Raw genomic sequence first — 21,296 nt, forward strand, 5'->3', positions numbered from 1 at the left:
TTCCAGCAAATATTTTTGAAGATTGACTGTAATTCACTTTGGCCAATAAAAACTGCAAAACAAAAATAATTATGAGACATTAAAATTCAAGTTTGTATTGCCATTAGAAATTTGTATTTTGAGTAACAGCATTTTTAAAATAGCTTTCTAAGCTTGTTGGTTTCTGACAATCTCTGAATAGCATTTTGTACAGAATAATTTATGGAATCTATACGTTATACACTGAACCTCTCGGACTTTACTGAAGGCGTCTGATCTTTTATAACAGAAATTCATATTTTGCTTTTAAATTTTAAGAAAAGTCTTCTGTAACCTGCATATTAGTCTGGATTGGCATCTGTAAAGATTTAACTATAAGTCAACAATACTTAGTGTATTTACCCGCTGAATAAAACCAAAGAGTACCGCATTACATGTGTGCACTAAAGACTCATGTGGAATCATGGCCCCTGGGATTTTTTTTTGCGTTTCCCCCCAAGTCTGAAAGAAACTGGGGCCAACAGTCTGCGTCACTTTTTGCAGAGGGACAGACTCACAAATGTAAACCTCTGCTAAGAAATTTAAGGTGAGAGTCATGTAACGCATCCAAAAAGAGTCCACCAAATCCCTAGGGTAACATCTTCAGAGTCTTATCTAACCCCTTCAAAAAGCCCAAGAAAACAAAGTTTAGCAAACGAACGTCATCCTGGCCCCACAGGCAACCAGCACGGCAGGCCAGCAGGCCCCACAGCGCTGCACAAGGATGTGATTTACAGGAACCTGCCAGGACCCGCACTGGTGCTTGCAGAGGGCTCCCACGCAGCAGGCAGGCATCACCAGTGTCACAGCACTGCCATGGGAAAGGGATCATGGGGGGGCACTCCTGACACCTCGCACTGCTTCAGCCAAGTGATTTTAAGAAATTTACTGAGCTGACTTTGCCAGCAGCCTATTAGGAGGTTTCACGGAACCTGTTCTGATAAGCAAGCTGCAAAAGTAGTAACTTCCAAGAAAAAGTGTACCGATAAAAGAAGTCGTATCATCTTCAGTTGTTTCCTCTGCCTTTCCAAGACAGGGGATAACTAGATCAACATAAATCCACGTACCCTCTAGCAGATGTGTCCAGCCCACTTAAATAATGGATTTACTTGAGCTTTCCTATCACAGCTACTATGACAGCATTTGAGCTGACCATTTGCTCACAGCTGATGTGGACTTCCCCTCTCCTTCTCTAAGCACTCTTTCAGGAATGACTTATGGTAACAGGGCAGCTGACAACGCTCCATCCTACAGCAATTTTTCCTCATCACACACAATTTTGTTTTCCTTGAATCTTAGTGTCTGTCATTAACTAACAGTCACAGAAATTATCCTTGTATATTAATGACAAGCTCACTCGAGTCCAAAACCAAAATAGCACTGTATCAGTTCAGGGTGGTGGTTGGAGGGGGGCAGGAGGGGGAACAGAACAGCTGTAAAGGACTAGTGCTTCCCACTGCCACCTACTCTGGTCCCGGACTAAAAACAGCATCAGGGGATTTTAGAATTTAGCTCCCTCATCTTACAAAAATATGCAAGTTACAAAATTCTGCACAAGAAAACAGTGTCTATATCATAACTGTGTTAATTTCATGGAAAGATGTTTACATTTCTATTTAAACTGTCCTCAGACAGTGAGTTTCTTCAATGACTTGCAACATCATATACCTAGAAGCAACACTGCTTTAAAACTTTGTCAAATAGATTTCAAAGGGGAAATTTCACTAAGAATTAAAAAGTTTTGTCAAGTGGAAGACAAGGCACATACACCCAAAGAATTTAAAAAAAAAAACTTATGCTATTTGACACTTTAAAGCTAATTTTTTTAAAACTTTTTAATCTTTTAAGAAGTCACACTCCTAAATAAGGCTAGACTTCAATTAGTGAAAAGTATCCAAGTCAATATAGTAATACGTATTTTACTCCTTCAGAGCATTCAGCCTGGAACATTTAACACTAAACAAACACTCTGTCAATGCCACGGTACAAGAGGACATAAGGTAATTCAAATTTAGATCATTCTGAAGAGATTACAGGTCTTTCAAAGGAGGATGGGGAGGCGAAAGGGAGGTTATGTTTTTGTTTCATACTTAAAACACTACCTCCCGATTACCTCCCTTGTTAATCAAAAACATTCTGTACATTCCTTCATCTTAGAAAGTAACCACTAAAGCAGACCTATCAAACTCTTTAAAAAAAAAAAAGGTGAGGTAGTAAGTTGTGAATCAAAGTGTTCCCTTCCAAATAAAATATTGGCAAGGGAAAAGGGGGAAAAAAACTGACTTTTAATAGAACTGCAGATTGGTAATCAAATGCCCTAGTTCAACAGGGAGTAACAAGTATGTGCAAAGAGACTGAGATTTGTCCTTGTAGCATTTAATCCTACTCATACTGTGCAATTCATCTCAGCACAGTCAGAACAACCACAGCTCTACTCCCACTAGATGGAAAATTCCACTCGGGCTTAAGTGAAACTCTTCAAAAGCCCAATTTGAATTCTTCCCGCTAAACCCAGTTTTTTTCAGAGAACTGCTCATTCACTTGCAAACAAAGTATTCTGTTCATCCTCTCAGAGCAACAAATGAATGCCACTTCATTGTGGGTTGAGCCCTGGAAAGAGTCTGAAGATCAGTTATGGGTTATATTCACCCTTCCTCTTTCCCTACCGCGTAAGTGGCATCTTTCCTTGACAGTGGTACAGCAATAGAAATGTAAAAATCTCACAGTATAAATATGGCAATTAAATGTTATAATTGCATTGGGCTACCATGTAATTATATGTATATGTAGATGTTCTATAATACAATACTACATTAAGCAATTCAAAGGAACATTTAATATATACAATTTAATGTCTTGATGTATAGGGCCTTTGGCACCAGGCCTTCTCTTTGATCCTCTCTAAAGTGGTTACTTCACAACAATCTTCATTACCACCTTCCAAAGAACAACCAAATGAACAGGAAAGAATTTTATTTTAGTTCATCTGCTCCTGTTGAATGGAAAATAGGAAGGGAAATAGAAGGGAAAACAGCAACATATTTATCTTACTTAGGTAAATCACCCCTATGTATTGCAACTAATGCAGTCAGAGTGAACTGAAAACCATCATGGTATTCACAGCACAAGGACATAAGAGCTGTACACAGAAATACAGCCAGTAACAGGACACTGAGCTATATTATAAATACATACATTTCACCCTGCAGAATCCTTGGTATTGTCCCCTGGCAACCATAAAAAATGCCAACGCTTTGCTAAGTAACCCATCAGAAAATGCATGTCTGTACACCCACATACAATTTTCTATCTGAAATACCGAAGAATTTTATTCTAGTCTTATACCTGTATCCACAGCACCTACTGCCAAATTCAGTGGAAAGAAGACGCAGAAAACATCCATCTTTATGTGCCATACTACTCCTCTTTAGGAGCACAGTTAAAGGAAGGCAGGTCCAATGATACAGGTTTCTTAAACGTTTCCAGTTCTTCTTTTAAAGATTTTATTGGGTTTTTCTCCTCACATCTTCTGAATGGATTTAAATAACCTCAAGAGAATAAGCTAATTAAAGAGTGTGAAGAGTTATTCTGCCGGTGTATGTACCTTGCCAAAAGCAGTGGTCATAATATAAAGACAAAACCCAAAAGCTGTAACGAAAAGCTTATCAAAAGTTAATCTATCACTTACCAGAAACTATGCTGAAACATTAATAAATAAATAAGCATTCTCCAGTGTATTAACAAAGGCATAAAAACAGAGCTAATCAATGATGTAACCAACAAATACAGTTTTAAACATTTCCCCCAAAAGCATTTAAGATTCAGATACAGCAGAAACCCAAACATTTTAAATTGTTAAACACTGTGCATTTAAAAACTCTTTACTACAGGTTTTTTCCTTTAAGAAAAAATGGTAGGTTATTATTTATTCTTGAGAGTTCCAAAAAACATCGTAAGAAGCAAGAGATACATCACATCTGCTGTGAAGAATAAGCAGACAGAGCTGCTATTATTTTCTAATGTAAACAGTTTAAAATAAAAATTGGAAGAACTTAGGATTACAACAACTTTATCTTGTGTCCTGGTTTCAGCTGGGATAGAGTTAACTGTCTTCCTAGTAGCTCGTACAGTGCTATGTTTTGAGTTCAGTATGAGAAGAATGTTGATAACACTGATGTTTTCAGTTGTTGCTAAGTAGTGTTTAGTCTAAAGTCAAGGATTTTTTCAGCTTTTCATCCCCAGCCAGCGAGAAAACTGGAAGGGCACAAGAAGTTGGCACAAGACACAGCCAGGGCACCTGACCCAAACTGGCCAACGGGGTATTCCATACCATGGGACGTCCCATCTAGTGTATAAACTGGGGGGAGTGGGGGTGGGGGCGGGGGATCGCCGCTCGGGGACTGGCTGGGTGTCGATCAGCGGGTGGTGAGCAATTGCACTGCACATCGTTTGTGCATTCCAATCCTTTTATTATTGCTGTTGTTATTTTATTAGTGTTACCATTATCATTATTAGTTTCTTCTTTTCTGTTCTATTAAACCGTTCTTATCTCAACCCAGGAGTTTTACTTCTTTTCCCGATTTCCTCCCCCATCCCACTGGGGGGGGGGGGGGGGGGGGGGGTGGGGGGGGGTGAGTGAGCAGCTGCGTGGTGCTTAGTTGCTGGCTGGGGCTAAACCATGACATCTTGTTTCACTACTAAAGGAGCAAGATTAAGTATGGAACTTTCTCACCCTATCGCTCTGAAGCTTTCATACTGATAGCAAGACTTCCTCTCAAATACTGATTATGATCATTTCTCCCCAGACAACACAATCCTGTTCCCTTATCAGGCTCCGCATCCCACAACAGTGGCATACAGAATAGCAAAAATATCTGCTGAATATCTTGATGTAACCACCATAGAAATGAAAGTTACAGTGTATAAAAACTTGAAAAGTCATCTTAGACATATATTAGATGTAGGATATATCCATATCTTTATCTAGCTATATACGTAGGTATTTGTATATTGGATGGATATGGAGATAAATATATACACCTCTACAAATCTATATATTAGTCATTACATTTATGCATTACAAACACTCATTCCGCAGGACTGAAAAACTCATCAGAAGTTTGTACAACAAATCTTGCATTGCTAAAGTCAGTCAAGCTCATTAGCTTTCATCTACCCTCTCTGTGGCAGCATGAGCTGAAATTCATACAATGGCTTGCATGAGCTGAAATTCTTTCTAATACCCCAAAACAAGCATTAATAATATACGGAAGTCCAACCAATGACTATCGGTTTTTCCTTTAAGAATTAAAGTTGAAGAGAAGCTTAAAAAGGCATTTTATAAAAAAAATTCCAAAGATTCAAGAAAGAACTCTCATCACATGAAAAACAACAACAAAATCACCTTACCTTATAATAAATGGGACAAATGGTGCCATGCTGAGTGCTGAGTAAGTGCCATCCATTGGAGATGGATACAGCCTTCCCAGAATTAAAAGCAAAAGGAACAGGCTTGGATGGATTTTCAATTCTTCAGCTTCACTGAAAAAAAAAGTGGTAAGAAGCAGTTGGTGAAAAAAGCATCCTCCTTTATGCTAGTCTTGAGACATTTCCACACACAATACCCTTCTGCATTTCTGGTTCAAGGAGGTATGCTAGACTGATCATTGCAAGAAAGTGCAAACCCTGCTGGGATCAGGCATTGCATCCAGTTCTCCTACAGCACCACTGGGGACCCCTGTATGAAGGCCCTTAAGGCTGTGCTACCTTCACTTTCCTACATTACCCCAAGACTCCTTTATTCCTAGTAGTGGTGAGCTGCCTCCACTTCTAAATAATATTAAAAAACAGCACAGAAAATGCTTCTCTAGGAACTGAGAAACTGAGAAAGCTGAGTTACAAAAAGATGGTTTAAAAAAAAGTCAGTTTGGAAGGAAATGTGTATTTAGTAAATAGCAGGCTTTAATAAAGAATAGTTCTTGTCATTGACTCCAAGTGGCTACTATTCATACTGTAAAAACTATCAGAAATCCAAGTCAAAATCAACACGTCTTGATTTAGTTAATTATTAATAAATAAGACACAAGCCTTAATCTGCATTGAGAAAAGCCTTCAAGGCCAACATTTCAGGCAGCAGCTATCAATCTTTTTCAGTTTAAAGAATTCCCAAAATTTCCCAGTGATGACACTGTCACCTTTGCAAATGTCAGGTAAAGCAGACTGCTTTGCGGAATATATATACCCTTTTTCTTAGAGCAGAGACTGCAAAACATACAATGACTAGTGAAACTCCTGCTCCAAAGTATCTACCTCAGGCCCATTAAACAGACAGCTGAACCTCACCCGTAAATCAACTGCTGAACTTCCACAGTTTATAACATAGCATTTTAAGAAAAAACAAAGCCAGCACTGGTTTACTTTAAAAGTTCATGAACCTAGGGGTAAACAGCATCATCATCATCCCAAATGATATCATCTGCATTGATCAAATTGGAGCTTTCAGCCACCATTTGTGGAGTCCTTAAACAGAGATCAAGGACCTTCCCGCCAAAGTCAGTGTGTCACAGGCTGGAAAGTGTTTATTTAGGGTTACATGAGGTCTACGACCCTGTATCACTTAAACATGTTAGGAAGTCTCATTGTTAAACATGGGACAAACACCCAGTTTCTTTCTTTCTTTCTCTGAAAAACATATGTTCTTTAACATCTGATCCTATGAATGCAGCAACTACTAATTACTCAACAGTAGTTCATACTCCAGAGACTTACTGCAATGCACAGAAGCTATAGGAAAAAAGCCTTAGCAAAAGACTCTAGTAGAACTATGTCATTTCAAGAAGCACTGACGAAAAGAACAGCATCAGGGTATATGGACACAACTCAGTTTAACCTTTTCATTGCACTTCACATTTCAAAGCTTTCTCGGACACCGTCTTACCTGTTCAAAGTATTGGTTACAACCTCCAACTGCTTGAGAAGGAAAGGATAAAGACTTGGAAAGCGAGAGAAAAACTCCCTTCCTGTCATTCTGCAGAAGGGAATGAAGAAGAGTTACAAATTAGCATTCTGCAGTAATTAGTTGCATGCCAAATACCAGTTTACTTGTTGGATTTCTGATGCTAGAGTGAAGTCAGAGAGCCAGAAGAACCATGCACACATGATGAACTCCTTTCAAACAAGGCACAATGTTTTCATTAAAAATGATGATACAGCATAGTTTACACAAATTAAATAACTCTGTCTGTATGTGTGCATGCTAACACTTTCTCAGCTAAACTGGTTGGGCCTTTTTGGGAAAAAGGGATCTTAGCCCCTTAATCACACCAAAAAGAAAAGATACAGCAGCTTAAGTTCTGGTACCAGTTTAACAACATTCTGGTTGAACAAGAGAAGACTACACTTGCTTTAGTATGGCTCATGTACTAAATAGCTAATAAAATGCATTTAATAGACATGTACTAACAGATGCTTCTATTTTACTGACATTGAAAAGCATCTCAAAATAGTAACTCTCAGAAGATCTGTAAAACACAGCGGCAGAAGCATCTGACCTCCCATTAGCCCTCTTTACACAGCTCTGCTTCCAGCACATAGCAGTGGTAGCATTTCCAGCCCATGTTTTCACTTGTGTAGATGGTGCAACCACATTCAAAACAGAGCAATGTACAATATCTACTGAACTCATCCCTAGCCAGAATTAGTAAGGCAGCATAGTTCAAGCCACAACAGCAAATCAATCCAAGCTAGAAAGAGGTAAGTAGAAATCTTCTGTATTTGTTTTATAATCTTTTGATCAGATTAAGGATGGCTTCATGGTTTAAAGGAAACTATTTAGCATCGTCTAAGCAAGAACCACTTAAATGTTACAGCAGGGAGATTCTAATTAGACATATATGCTATGCAGATAAAACAGACTTCCTTTAAAAATAAATAAATAAAAGGCCATCCATTTAGAAGAAAGCCAACTGCAGAGTTTGCTTGCCACATGATCAACAAAGATAAATAAGTACATATTAGCATGAATCCAATGCAATGCTTCCAGGTTTAGAAAAATAACATGATGAGATGGCAAGATTGAATGTGTGTAAAAATAAGCATACAAAAAAAAAAAAAATCACACAAGAATAAATCAGCACATGGCAAGCATCAGCACAGCTTCTTCCAGCACTCAGCTAACATAACATGCCTTAGCCACAGGCCACAGAATAAACACAGAAAAACCAGATTGCTACATGGAAACAAATGTTCAAAGAGGTACAGGCAGCCTTCTGTAGGCATGTAAGAACAGTGAATGGCTGTAACTAAAAGCATGAACAAGGATTCTGCAGTAGCCATTATATCTAGAAAAAAGATTTCAGTTAAAAAAATTAGATGGAAGCATTCGAACTGTGAATGAATATAAATTGAAGCACTAATGAGGATGATTTAAAAACATCAATACTGATAATAACTAGTTATTTAAGCAGAAAACACCCATGTAATTTCTTCTAACAGCTTCTTAAAAACAACTTCCATTTTTTGCATATACATTATGCAGCAAACTGAAGATGCAAACCCAGACACAGCATAAAACATAAGATCTAAGTAAGCGCATCAAGTCAAACAGCCCATCTTACTGAGTTTTCATATGTAAAACATTAAGAACTCGGTATTAAAAAAAAAATCAATCCGAAAATGCTGACACCTCCACCTCTTGTGCCACAGACCGCATCAAGGAAAAGCAGAATTGGAGTTAAGTTTCCTATGGAATGGATGGCCACTGGTTAGAGGCTTAAGAGAGCACTAGTAGCATCTCACACAACAAGTATTTTTAACAGGCCCATTTTTAATGTATTAAAATTCAGTAGCCAAGTTTGAATCGATATTAAATAATGGAACTGAATATCCTTACAAAGCCTTGAAATTCTTCGTAATTAGTGTGGTTTCATGAATCTTTCTGATAGGGAAAGAAAATGATAACTACTGAAGCGGGTAACTTGCATAACCTCCCATTTGGTTTACTGCTCCACAGGTTACATGAGGGGAGAAGGCAGTCCAGTCAAAACCATTAATCAGCACTATCTGCAGAAAAGATGCTTAAAGGCACTTTCAGAAAAAAAAAACAGAGACACAACTGTCTGAGCAGACTGGTTGTCAAGGGATGGTTTTAAAGGGCCTCCAGTTCAGAGAGGAAACAAGAAAGACTACATGACTACACATTAGCAGAAGTGCTGCAAAATGAAAAGGTGTTCTCAAAAATACAGAGCACCAATTTAAGTGTGAATCCACTACCTGGGGGTGTCAAGGTAGGGAGATGTGCAACTGGAGAATGAGCAGAAAGCAAACAGCCAGACAGAGTAAAACAAAGAGGTATTCAGTTGTTTCATTTTTGATTACTGACCATGCTTGTTGCTCCTGGAAACATGTATTTGTGTACAGTAACTGAGACTGGAACAACAAAAAATGCAATGGTTCTGCTTTTCAAAAATGTTCATGACACTAAGCCACATATTTTCTATTCATTTCATCAAAAATTATACTGCTTTGAAAAATGAATACCAACACTTTAAGATTTGGCTGATGCACGTTAGTGATATGAACAGAGTCATGCATGTGCATACACACACAAATGTGAGTTAGGCTTCATAATTAATTAAGCTACCCACATCTTTAAAAGAAGGTAAGTCCTTGACATACCTATAAAGGAATATATCAACTAGATGTGGACTAAAACAATCCAAAAAATCAGTGCTAACAGTTTTCATGGAACAAATTTTTTCCTCCTTTTCTAAAATATATCTGACAAGGAATGACAGGTTTAAATTAAAAATATAGATAACTATCTTTCCATTAGTCACTGACACAGTTCAAACAGATTTTTGGCAATGCAGCTACCATAATTAAATCCTTAAAACCAACATTTTGCAGATCATGGGATTTTACACCTACTCTCCCTAAAAACATGTTCAGAAGAGAAGTAACTAGGAAGAGCCTTAAGACACTAGTATTTTTCCCCATGTCCAGCTGAAATTATTTTTATATTGCTTCAGAGCTCATCTTTGAGAGTATGTTCAACCACAGGCTCTGTGATAGCATTTTCTTTTTTCCTGCTGGTAACCTGAAGTAGCACAATTTCACAATCCAGAATTTCAAATGGGATTACTGAGACCTGAACAACAGACTAGTGGAAGGTTATTTACTGAAATAGGAAGTATGGTAATGAAACAGAAAAGTTATCAGTGGGCTGATGATGCTTACGATAAAATCCTGCTCCCCAGTGTAAAATATCATTTAACTGTATAATTAAAATGATGCTTAATGTCAAAAGGTTGAGAGATAAACTAATGGAAACACCCATATCCTCCTGAATTCACTTGTAAAAATAGTTCATAAAACTGCATAGATGCAGAATACTGTGGTACATAAATAAGATGTAATATTTATGCCTCAGATACTTTGCATTTCAACAATGTTAATGCTTTGTCATATGCAAGCAATTCTACAGAAAAGCCAAATGACTAAATTAGAGTACAACCCATTCACTAAAGATTCCATTTTGATGGCTAGAGACAGCAGTCATGTTTAGCACTTTTCAGGACTGATGAAGAGTGTTTATGTAGAAAGGGAGACACACATGAGTTTCTTTCCCGTTTTCACTCAGGTTTTCCACCTGAAGACATGTTCCATTAACAAAAAACAGTCATACAGAGGCATCTTCTGTATCATACCATACAGAACCAAGCTACACCTACCACTCCCAACTATTCTCTGCATGCCCTTGAGTCAAACAAACTCTTTCCCACTTTTGTCTGCTCCAGAGTCTATTTTAAGAGGGAAGGAAGGTTATGATGACAGCAAGAAAGATATTTCACAGAGTATAGAGTTCATATAAATCAGCAAGAAGTTACTCTGAAGGCATGCAGTGCTAAAGGACAGAATTTAATTCCTAGCAGTAAGCATTTGGAAGACAACAGTGAATCACAGCTAAGTTACTAAAAACTCAACAGCTAGTTGTAGCAGTAAAAATTAAAAAGATGTAACTAAAAGCAGACTGTATATCTATGAAACTTTAAGGAAAAAGTCTATTTTAAGCATGAACAAGAATATAGTTTACAGTGTTGATAATGCTTCTTCAGGAAAAATGCAAAGAAGTTTTACTTTTCCCTGAAATAACCTAAAACAGAAGCCTTATACTCGATTGTCACTAGCTCTTCCATTCATTTAGCACTGGTTCTTTGGCTTTATCACTTTTCAGAGTAGAACCAGAGGTGGCTTAAAGTAGGCTAAAGATCATGCACTTACAAGTTTTCATTTCATCTGCTTTGCTTGTGAAGACATTCAGTATCATCAAACTTCCTGAACCAAATTCATAAATGCTGCTGAAAACTGTGACACCTCTGGTCATTATACATTATGTTTGTCTGAGCAGCAACTTGATGCTGCATAATACAAGGGTTAGTATCTACGTTTATATAACTAGTGTCTTTCTAAATAAATATTCCACCTTCATGCATACTGAGGGTGTGAATTATTTAATTGCATTTAAAAAAATACATTTAAAAATAAAACCACGGATGTTGCAGTGTTCTTTTTTAAACTGTGCTGTACACTTAAGAGAATACTCTAGGAGATTAAAATTCTGCTATGACACTGGGGCATACATATCATTTTACTGCGACATGTGTCAAAGATTACCTGCTTCTGTTCTTTCATTTATTTTTCAGAAGAACTGAAGGCTTTATAACCTTGTATGCTGCTTTTAGTAACTGACACATTAAAGAACATTTGCAGCAAATATGTTCATATTTGAGTATAGAATAGGTGAGATTGAGACAACAAATCTTCTGAGGGCAGCAAGGGTCTCTGGTGCTCTTTTTGAACATAAATATTGCTAACATTTCAGGTCAGCTGACAAATGCATGATCAGATCTGTGACGGGGAAAAATAATACTATTTTTAAAAAGGAAAAATAGAACTGGAATGTGAAAAAACCAATACAGACAGACACATTTAGAGAGATCAAGACCAAGAATGTAGTTTTCATGAAATAAGTCCTCTTTTAATTGTCTCCTGTAAAATCTACTCTTGCTATACCAATCCTTACACTTGAATCATTAACCATAATATGTCAGATGATTCTTCATGTTAAAGAGCAGTAATACAGAAACAGAATGTCATTTATTCCTTGCACTGCAAGGACAATTGCTGCTGAAATAATTTAAAAACAGGACTGAATTTGGCAAAACTGTCATTCAAAATGACAGATTTATAAAGATAATTCACATTTTACATATTTGTTTCTTTTGCCTTCATTAAACTATGAAAAAACCCCACAGTGCAGCTTAACTAGACTAACTTAACTAGTTTTTAATTGCCCATTTTGACATTCAGGTTCTTTCCCTGACCCTTATCACTTGTTAAGTATTTAGATCCTGTCTCAAAATACATGCAGTTTATTTCCCTATTAACAAAAATACACTTCAGAAGCATAAACTTCAAATAAATGGAAAACATCTTCTTCAACTATACAAAAGACCAAGAAAACAAAAAAAAGCATAACATGTTGTTTTACACAGGCTATGGTAAAGACCAAAGCTAATTCAGATATGCTTTAAGAATCAAATGAATTTTTTGCTCCTTAAATAGCACTAAAGAATATGACAGCTGTATTTCATGACAGGACAACTAACAGTAATAAAGGTACAGAAAACAGAAATTATCCTAACTGAAAAGGAAGCAAAACTCAAAGAATTTAGCACATTCAACTCAAAAGATAATTTCTTAACTTGGGTTTTAGAACACAGCAAGACAGTATAATACCATACAATTAGGGAAGCAAATACGTAACATTTTAAATTATTCAGAAGTGCTGGCAGGGAAAATTATTCAGAAAACTACAGACCTTTATTCTGGCCTCAAGAATATACAGAAATTCAGGGAAAAAATAAACTTGAAAAAGAGAACAGTTACTTATCAGGGAATAAGATCAAATGGAATGAAGTGCAATGTGCAAAACTTAGAAACTAGATTGTGCCAACCTAACCCATGCACTATCCAAGAACGGTAAAAATATTTCTAGACAAAGGAAATAAAACAATTCTAGTCACACAAGTCTCCAGAATGTTATCTCAACAAATGAATGTTTGAAATTTGAAAATTTTTTACTCATAATTTGCTTCGAAGTAAAAAGCTGAGCAGCTCCAGCTCAGAGCAGAGATCCAGTTCTCATATGCTTCCTTCACAGCTAAAAAACCCATGGGCTTTTTGTGAGACACAGAAAACAGCAGGAAGCAGACAACATCCTGCAATGTAGTCTGAGCAAATATTTACACAAGGTCCGTGGTGAAAATACAGTTTTGGTTTAACAGATTAAACTCTAGTGTAATCTCTACGAGTGACAGTAAAGTATTTGACACACTGCAATTAAAGTATGCCACTAGATAAAATGGGTAAGTAGAGTAGGAACAGGACTTAAAAAAGACCCCAAAAGAACATGTTGCAAGTCAAGTTATTGGTGGACCTAATCTATTGTTGGGACCAATATTATTATTGGTTTAACTGAAGATGACAGTAAAAGAGTTAGGAGTGTGCCCATTAAAATCCACCATTGAAACAACAGTTATGAAGCATTGTCTCTAGAGAGGGAAGATTAAAACACTATGAAACAAAACTGGGTATCTTGAGGAGCCGAATACTAGAAGGACATGAAATTAATAGCAGATAAAAAGACTGCATATATGAGGACTAATTAAAGAATGTGTTAAAACTTAGGAGCTCATCAGCTGGAAATACCAAAAGGATCCAAGCATATTAGTTGGTACCTTGGATCCCTCATCAAGAGAACCAAGGGGAAATGTGATTCTGTAACCCATCAATCCTGATACAGTCAGTATGGACAAGGAAGTACTAATGCCAGTCTCCAACAATTGGGTAGGATGTAAGCTGGAATAAATCACAGCTAACCTCCAGCTAACAGAGACACGTAAAAAAAGCTGCTCACATGACCGAGGGAATAGAAAGCAAATTTGCTGAGAAGAGATTTAAAAACCTCAATTTGTTTTGCCTGGCAAAATTAACACAGACGGGATATATGACTGGCATCCACAAATACCTCAAGGGAAGCATCAGGAAGGAAAATAATTATTTAAAATAAAGGACAAAGCTGGCATAAGAACAAATGAGTCTCAAATGGCCATGAATAAATATACATTGCAAGTTAAGTTTCTAATGATCAAAGCAGGAAGATTCTTGAGAAGTTTTACTTGGGAAGGTGGCATTCAGGGAGTCTTCCTGCAGAAATAGTGGGAATAACCAAATTGTTTTTAAGATGCGACTTGATCAGTTTATAAAAGGAACAGCATAACAAGCTTGTTTATGAAAAGAACTGAGTCAACGTACCAGCAGGACCCTTACTACAGTGTGGTCCTGTGATTTTGTGACATGCTGATCCGCATGGAAATTCCAACCCTTTCTTAAACACATGCAGTTCAACTGGTGCTGAACTGTTGCTGATAAGAATTATATAAAGATTAGCAGCTGATAATTTTCTAATCTCTCCCTTGATGTCATCAATCAGACTAAGACTCTAAGCAGATTCTAAAATGCACACTGGATGAGTATGCAAAAATTTCTAGAACTTCCTTTCAGAAGTTCCAGGCGCTCAGTGATCACTCTTAAAAACTTGCTTGTATTTCACTCCTTTTTAAACAAAATGGAAGTCTGCAGTATGTTTCTGAAAGGGTGAACAGGTGGCTCATGCCTTCTTAAACAAAAACCTCCAGAAGAATTCCAGGTTTCACTTGACTTGAGTGAAGAGGAGCACAATCTTAAATTTATCCTAAAATGACCCCATTATAGTCAGCTCAAGGAGGTAATCTGCAAATTCCAGGGCAAGCACCATAACTGGAGTTTGGCAAGAGAGTGTACACGCTACTGAAAGGCTCCAAACTTGCCAGGTTTCAGTGTTTCACACCCATAAAAAAGCAACTGATGGAGAAACCAACATAAAGAAACTTGTCCATAAATGCACAGAGAATCCAAGAGTCTGGTGAGCATTCAAATAGATGAAACTCAAACAGACTTGTGACAATTGACAAGACAATTCTTGTAATTTTAAAATAATTATTGTTCTTTCTTATTTCCTAGGGAAGGCAGTTAAGCTACATTTTTATTAAGGCAGAAAACTTTAAAATGGACTAGAAAATGCTGTGCTCATTCAGCTTCAGGTTCAGCTTCACTCAGCTTTCTCATCTGGAAGCTGAGAGAGTACAGCTTGGATAAACAACACATTTGGGCTGGACCTCCAGGCCCAAAGGGTATCAATGGTTCAGTGTTTGGTTGTTGGCTAGTAACTAGTAAAATACTCCACAGGTCATTTCAGGGGCCCCTACATCCCTCAACATTTTTATTAACAACTTGGTTGATGAGATAGAAAGCACCCTCTGCAGATCTGTGGACAACACTGAATTAGGGGGAGTGGATAAAACACCAAACAGTAGAAGTTCAGTCTAGACAGACCTTGAGAAACTTGACTCTTGGACCAACAGAAACCTCATGCAGTTCAACAAGGAGAAACAAGATTTTGCACTTGGGCTGAATAACCCTGAGCATCAGCACAGGCTGAAAACCAAATGGCTCAGTAAAAGCCCTGCGGGAAAGAACCTGGGGGTTACAGTGGATGCCAAGCTCAGTATGAGCCAATGGCACGTCCTCACCACGAACAGGGCAAAGCACATACTGGAATATGTTCATTAGGATGAATGCGGCAGCAGATCAAGGGAAGTTATTGCCCTCCTCTACTTGGCACAGTGAGGCTGTACATGGAATCCTCCATCCAGTTTTGGGCTGACAGGTTCAGAAGAGATTAGAGGAAGCAGGAGAGTGTCCAGCAAATAACTCCTCAGATGGACAGGGCCTCGAGTACGTGCCCTATGAGAAGAAGCTGAAAGAGCCAGGTTTGTTCTGTTTGACAAAGAAGAGGTCCAGGGGAGATCCAACAGTAGCCTACAAACACTTGAAGGAATTGCAGATTAGAGAGCTAAAAGCTAAACTTCTTGCAGTAGTTGCAGATGGTACAGAAAGAACCAATGGTCACAAATCATAGCTTAGGAGTTTTAACTTGGGCAACAGGAAAAAAGGGGACTGAAGCACTGGAACATGTTACTCAGAGCGGTTGCAAAATCTCCAAGGATGGAGATTTTTAACTCATCCAAAGCCACTGCTGACCTGATTTAGCATTGCTAACAGTCATACTTCGAATGGGAATCAAGGAAACAGGATCAAGAGATACCTTTACAGTTTCTATGATTCCACTTAGTTACTTCCCCCTCCAGCAGCAAGGTTTTAACCTTATCTTCATAATAGATTGGTGTTTTTCTTGTTTTCCTGTATTTGCTGGCCATCACTAGCTAATGCAATTGCAGTAAACAATAGATCCTGCTAAGAACAACAAAATTCTTGAGATTTACCCGTTTTTTATTAAGTTAGTAACTTAGTCTTCAGTTCAGCACAAAGTATTGTTTATGCCACCATGTACACTAGTATTTAAAATACTAGCTTGATGTGAAATAAAAATACCCACTTAAAATTTTAATTCAGAAATAGTGTGTATTTATGAGAGCCCTTGATTAGCAGTCCCTCTGGATGACAACCCGAGAACCATCACCATTCTTACTAGGAGACAGAGACAAAAGCAACAGGCAAGTTCCTTTAGAACTTTAGAAATAAAGTTTATATATAAATTTTAAGAATTCGCTTCAAATACTTTTGTTTTAAAGAACATACCTAACAGTTAAATTCCTGAAAGAACATCCTGGTTTAGGACTCATGACAAGCTGCTTTTAAACAAACATTTCACATGCATAAGAGAATTTTAGCATTCCCATAGAAGACAAAATGGCTATGTAATTTTGGGCAGAGGCTTGAAAAGCCACAATGAAGCCTGGAAAAAACAATTGTAAAAAAAAAACTGGTGCAATACATCCACTAATAAGCCCAAGAGCAAGGATATAAAAGATTATTGCATACTTGTTTTTCTAGATCTAACATGATACAGGACACCTCTTCTGTGACAAGAAGGGACAACTTTTCTATAACCACATCAAGTTAGTTAGAAAAAACATTTCAGATTTCATTTTTACTCCACATGAAATGAAAAACACTATGAAGGGGAAAAAAGAATCATTATAAAGATGTGGGGTTTGCACCTTCAATAAAGATGTGGTGACTTTGCACCTTCAATAAATCTAACATTTGTTTTGTTAGGAATTAGAAAATACTTAAATCCCAGAACAGTAAGCAAAATAGTTTAAGTTCACTGACTTGAAAAAACATTCTTTTATACTACACAGCCCTAAAATAAATACTTAAAAGGAAGTAAGAATATGCCACTATATCTTGGTTTTCATTTTCCTTCAGATAGAAGTGCTAGAATAAACATTCTTACTAATTTACGTTGCTGTGTTTTTATGAGGTTAATAACTGAACTGTCAATCAAGGCCTGTATAAATACAGTAGTTAAATACCTTCTGCTTTAGAAGCACTTTTATTTACAAGAGAGCTAGCCAAGACTTCCAAAGGACTGCATGGTCTGGTTTGCTTTGATCTCTTTTAAGTACAAGTTTCTTTATACCTCTTGTTTTGCTATTTATTATACCCTTTGTGTAATCAGGTACGGAAAGAGCACCTGTGTAGAACAAATACTTCAGGAGAAGTGTGACTTTGAGGAATAATTATGCAACACACAGTTCTCTAAAATAACCTGTGAAGTCCTTCTCCAAGAGCACTTTTGTTGCTACACTAGAAAGTAAGCATACAATGGGCTCAGAATATAAATAGGGGACCATCACTTAAACCCAACATCACAGATACAACCTGGTACCTGTATCAACACATTAATCAACATTCAACTTTGATAAACGTACACAAACATGTCTGTATATATGCATGTATATAAAACTATATATAAAATGTATTTTTAAAAATAAAATATTTTACATATAAAAGTTATTTTTAGCAAACTTTTTTAGAAAGTTGAACTGTGTATATGCATGAGTGTGCACGTGTGTATGTACATATATATGTGTGTATACACACACATATAAATAAAACTAAGATATATGTATATATGTTTAGAAAGTTTCCAAGAACTCTATTCAACCACTGCCTATATAACTATTATCTTTAATCTCTTGCCACAAATTTAGCATTGTGAATTTTACCTCCAAACAGCCCACATACTTTCCTCTCTGTCTGGAAGTATTCTGTAAAGAGTAACTCCTTTTTACTTAGTATGGCGAAGTTAAACGAATAAGGGATGTGTACGTTATGCATGAAGCAAAACAATAATTTTATCAATTCATATTAATGAAAACTTTTATCACTACAGCAGAAACTAAATTACCTACTCATGTGGTTAGGTTTACAGTAATTTTTGTTTCACTGAATGTATTTTACTCACTCAGTAGAAACAAACATTTAACATTATGCCCCTAATTTATTTAAAACGAATGGACTGAAGTTACCTCAGGCCCGCACATGTATTTTTAGGAGGTTTCACTTTGGGTGAACTTTGATTCAGGTCACTTTACTGTGTTCACCTTCCTATTTTCTGGCTCTGACTTAAGACAGCATGTTATGAAGATCCTCCGTGTTCAGGAGAGCACAGATACACATTTGCACACCAGTGCTTTAAGCATGCGTTTGGGCCACAAAGATTTCACTAGTATTTATGTGGGTTAACGTTTTTCTGACTCTGTATACACAAGATAAAATTTTGGAAGTAAAAATGGTTCTGTAGATTTTAGGCATTTCAGATACACACATTGTATTCCTAAAATCAGCAGAAATCATATACACACAGAGCATCCTCAACCTCAAGGAGAACAGTCCATATTTTCTGCTACAGGGGATTTTAGATAATTTTAGATTAGGCTTGTAAAACAGAATAATTGAAGTCGTGACACAGAGGGAAACAGATTTCTTTAGGAGCTTGTTTTCAATTTGTGTCTGTTTCTGTACATGACCTTCATGAATTTTACCTTCAATTTACAAGTTAATAGCACCTTATCATCATTATTCCTATTATAAAGGCACTTAGAAATAGGAAACCTGTTCAAAATCATGTTTAAACAAACATATTGTTATTGAACTATTAATCAGTAAAAGCCGTAATGATTATGAGTCAGCCTGAACTTTCGCATGTTTTCTTGAGACAGTTCTGAGATTAAGTCTTCTAAATCTGTCAAAGTCAATAAAAAAAAAAAAAAGAGCCAGAGCATTAAAAACAAAAAAGTTGAGCAAAATAAATGTGGCCTATTTTTGGCAGACAGAAGGGGGAGGGATTTCTTTTTAACAAAAACAACCCCCTCACAAGACAATGTACTGCACCAAATCCTTAATAACTACTTTGCAAGCATTCACTGGAACTAAGGTGGCATGGAGGGAACAGGCTGCAAAATGTGGCACAGAAGCAGCTAGAGGAAAAAGAACCAGAAGCATTTAAATGGCTCAGTCATCTTGTGAAACCTCACTGTCACTGATCCAGTATTTCAACTGAAAAGCTGCAACAGACTAAGGTTGCCAGAGAAAATCCACTAGGGAATCACTAATGAGATCCAAGATAAAGCAATCCCAACCCTTCCCTCCACAGTATGTGGTCCAAGAGGTACAGAGCTCAGAAGCCAGTTTTGTTAATCAAGCTGTACTTGTGTTTCCCTGCTGGAGCTGGCACAAGCAGCTTAGCACACTCTGCTGCCTCACCACTGCCCTTCCTGCAGACCCATCACTGCAGTCAGCATCCTCTTGCATGTAGCTGTACCTTAACTGGCACACAGGACTTCTGCCACTGGTGTGTCTCCAAGTCAGCATTGAGCGTTTATGGGCTACAGTCAATCTGAGTATCACCTCTAGTGAAACTCTCCTAAGGGCTATCCAATTTTACAACACTGATGTGCCATTACAGCTTGACCACATTAGTACCACCAAAGTTTCTTTCAGCTTATCCCAAAATAGTACTGGCCACTCCTCTGGGGGCAACACAGACCCATCTCAGAAGTCCTATCTGAGCCCAGTATGATGCACTGCAAATGTCTAATGAAGTTGCTGTTAAGACTGACAAAACATCATTGATGCAAGACAGACTTTTCAGCTGTTCAGTTACAAGTATTGGGAGTGTTAGCCTGCCAGATGTGAAACATTCAACAGGAATCATGTACTTATGATGTATTTAATGTACTTAGAGCTACAGCTCTAGAGTGGTTTAGTGAAAAGGAACATAATCCCAGCTTCACTTAATTTAGGGACAATATTATGAAAAGAGAGGTTTGCATTAGAACATTCAATTTGCAGTGTCTTCCTCTAACCCTTCACAGTGTAAAATGCAATTATTTATGGTGTTAAAAACCTTAGTATTCATACAAAACTTTAAAGTTAAAGAAAAAGTACATGTCAATTTAGGAGACAAAAAAATCAACTCAGGCTTTTTAAAAGTTAATTTGGTTTTACTCAGTGACCTTCAAGTCTGCAAGCAACCACTTACTGAGAAGTGCTGAACACTCAACTTGCAATAAAAACAAAGCAGACAGAGGGCAGTCATGCATGTTGATGCCTCACAGCCAGTAGTGCATCTTCAAAACTTGTTCATATCTACATAGTTTTCATGTTATTACAATTAGAAAGATAAGTTTCTCCTTTCCAACTGCTTGAAGTTATTGATAGTCATCAATATTTACAGCTATCAATGAAAACAGACTTCAAGAAGTACTACGTAGATGGCAATTAAATTTGGTCCTTTCTTTTCAAATATATCTAAACCAACATTGACAACATGGCAGCATTCCTACTCAGTTTCCTAACAGCATGACTATTTACTCCACAGATAATGTGTGTTGACAGCTAAGTATTTTTCTGCATACAGATTTTCCCTTCACTAGAGTCTAAATACATAGGAGTTCCCCCCTTCCCAAAACACAAATATATACATATATACACCAGTTATTTCGTGTAAAAATCACCAGGTTGCACTGGACCATTTCAGCCTTGCTTTAAAAACTGATTTTAATCAAAGAGTTGAAGTTTTTGCTTCCTGGAACCTCCTCCACCAAGGTGAGAAGCTAAGGGAATTCTCCCCAACCCCATCCTTTCTTTTAACCCCAGCCTCTACCTGAGGCCATTGGTTATTCTTTCTGAGGACATTGCAACATATATTCCAACTCAATCCATTTTCAAACAAGCCAGGATGATACTTTTTTATTACTGTAAAGACTAAAGCTTGTCCTAAGTCAAATGGCAAATTGCCTGAA

General features: G+C 37.2%; 1 protein-coding gene across 1 annotated transcript in view; it reads right to left on the bottom strand.

Annotated features, from left to right (window-relative positions):
* THADA (thyroid adenoma associated) overlaps window positions 1-21,296 on the bottom strand; it is a 168,985-nt gene that overhangs the window by 102,651 nt on the left and 45,038 nt on the right. Inside the window, 2 exon segments of the mRNA XM_010576464.1 lie at window positions 5,428-5,559; window positions 6,956-7,045. Of these exon segments, the coding sequence (XP_010574766.1) occupies window positions 5,428-5,559; window positions 6,956-7,045 (222 nt within the window).

The sequence above is a fragment of the Haliaeetus leucocephalus genome, unplaced genomic scaffold, assembly GCF_000737465.1.
Source record: "Haliaeetus leucocephalus isolate CR32 unplaced genomic scaffold, Haliaeetus_leucocephalus-4.0 Scaffold526, whole genome shotgun sequence".
NCBI classification, from domain to species: domain Eukaryota; kingdom Metazoa; phylum Chordata; class Aves; order Accipitriformes; family Accipitridae; genus Haliaeetus; species Haliaeetus leucocephalus.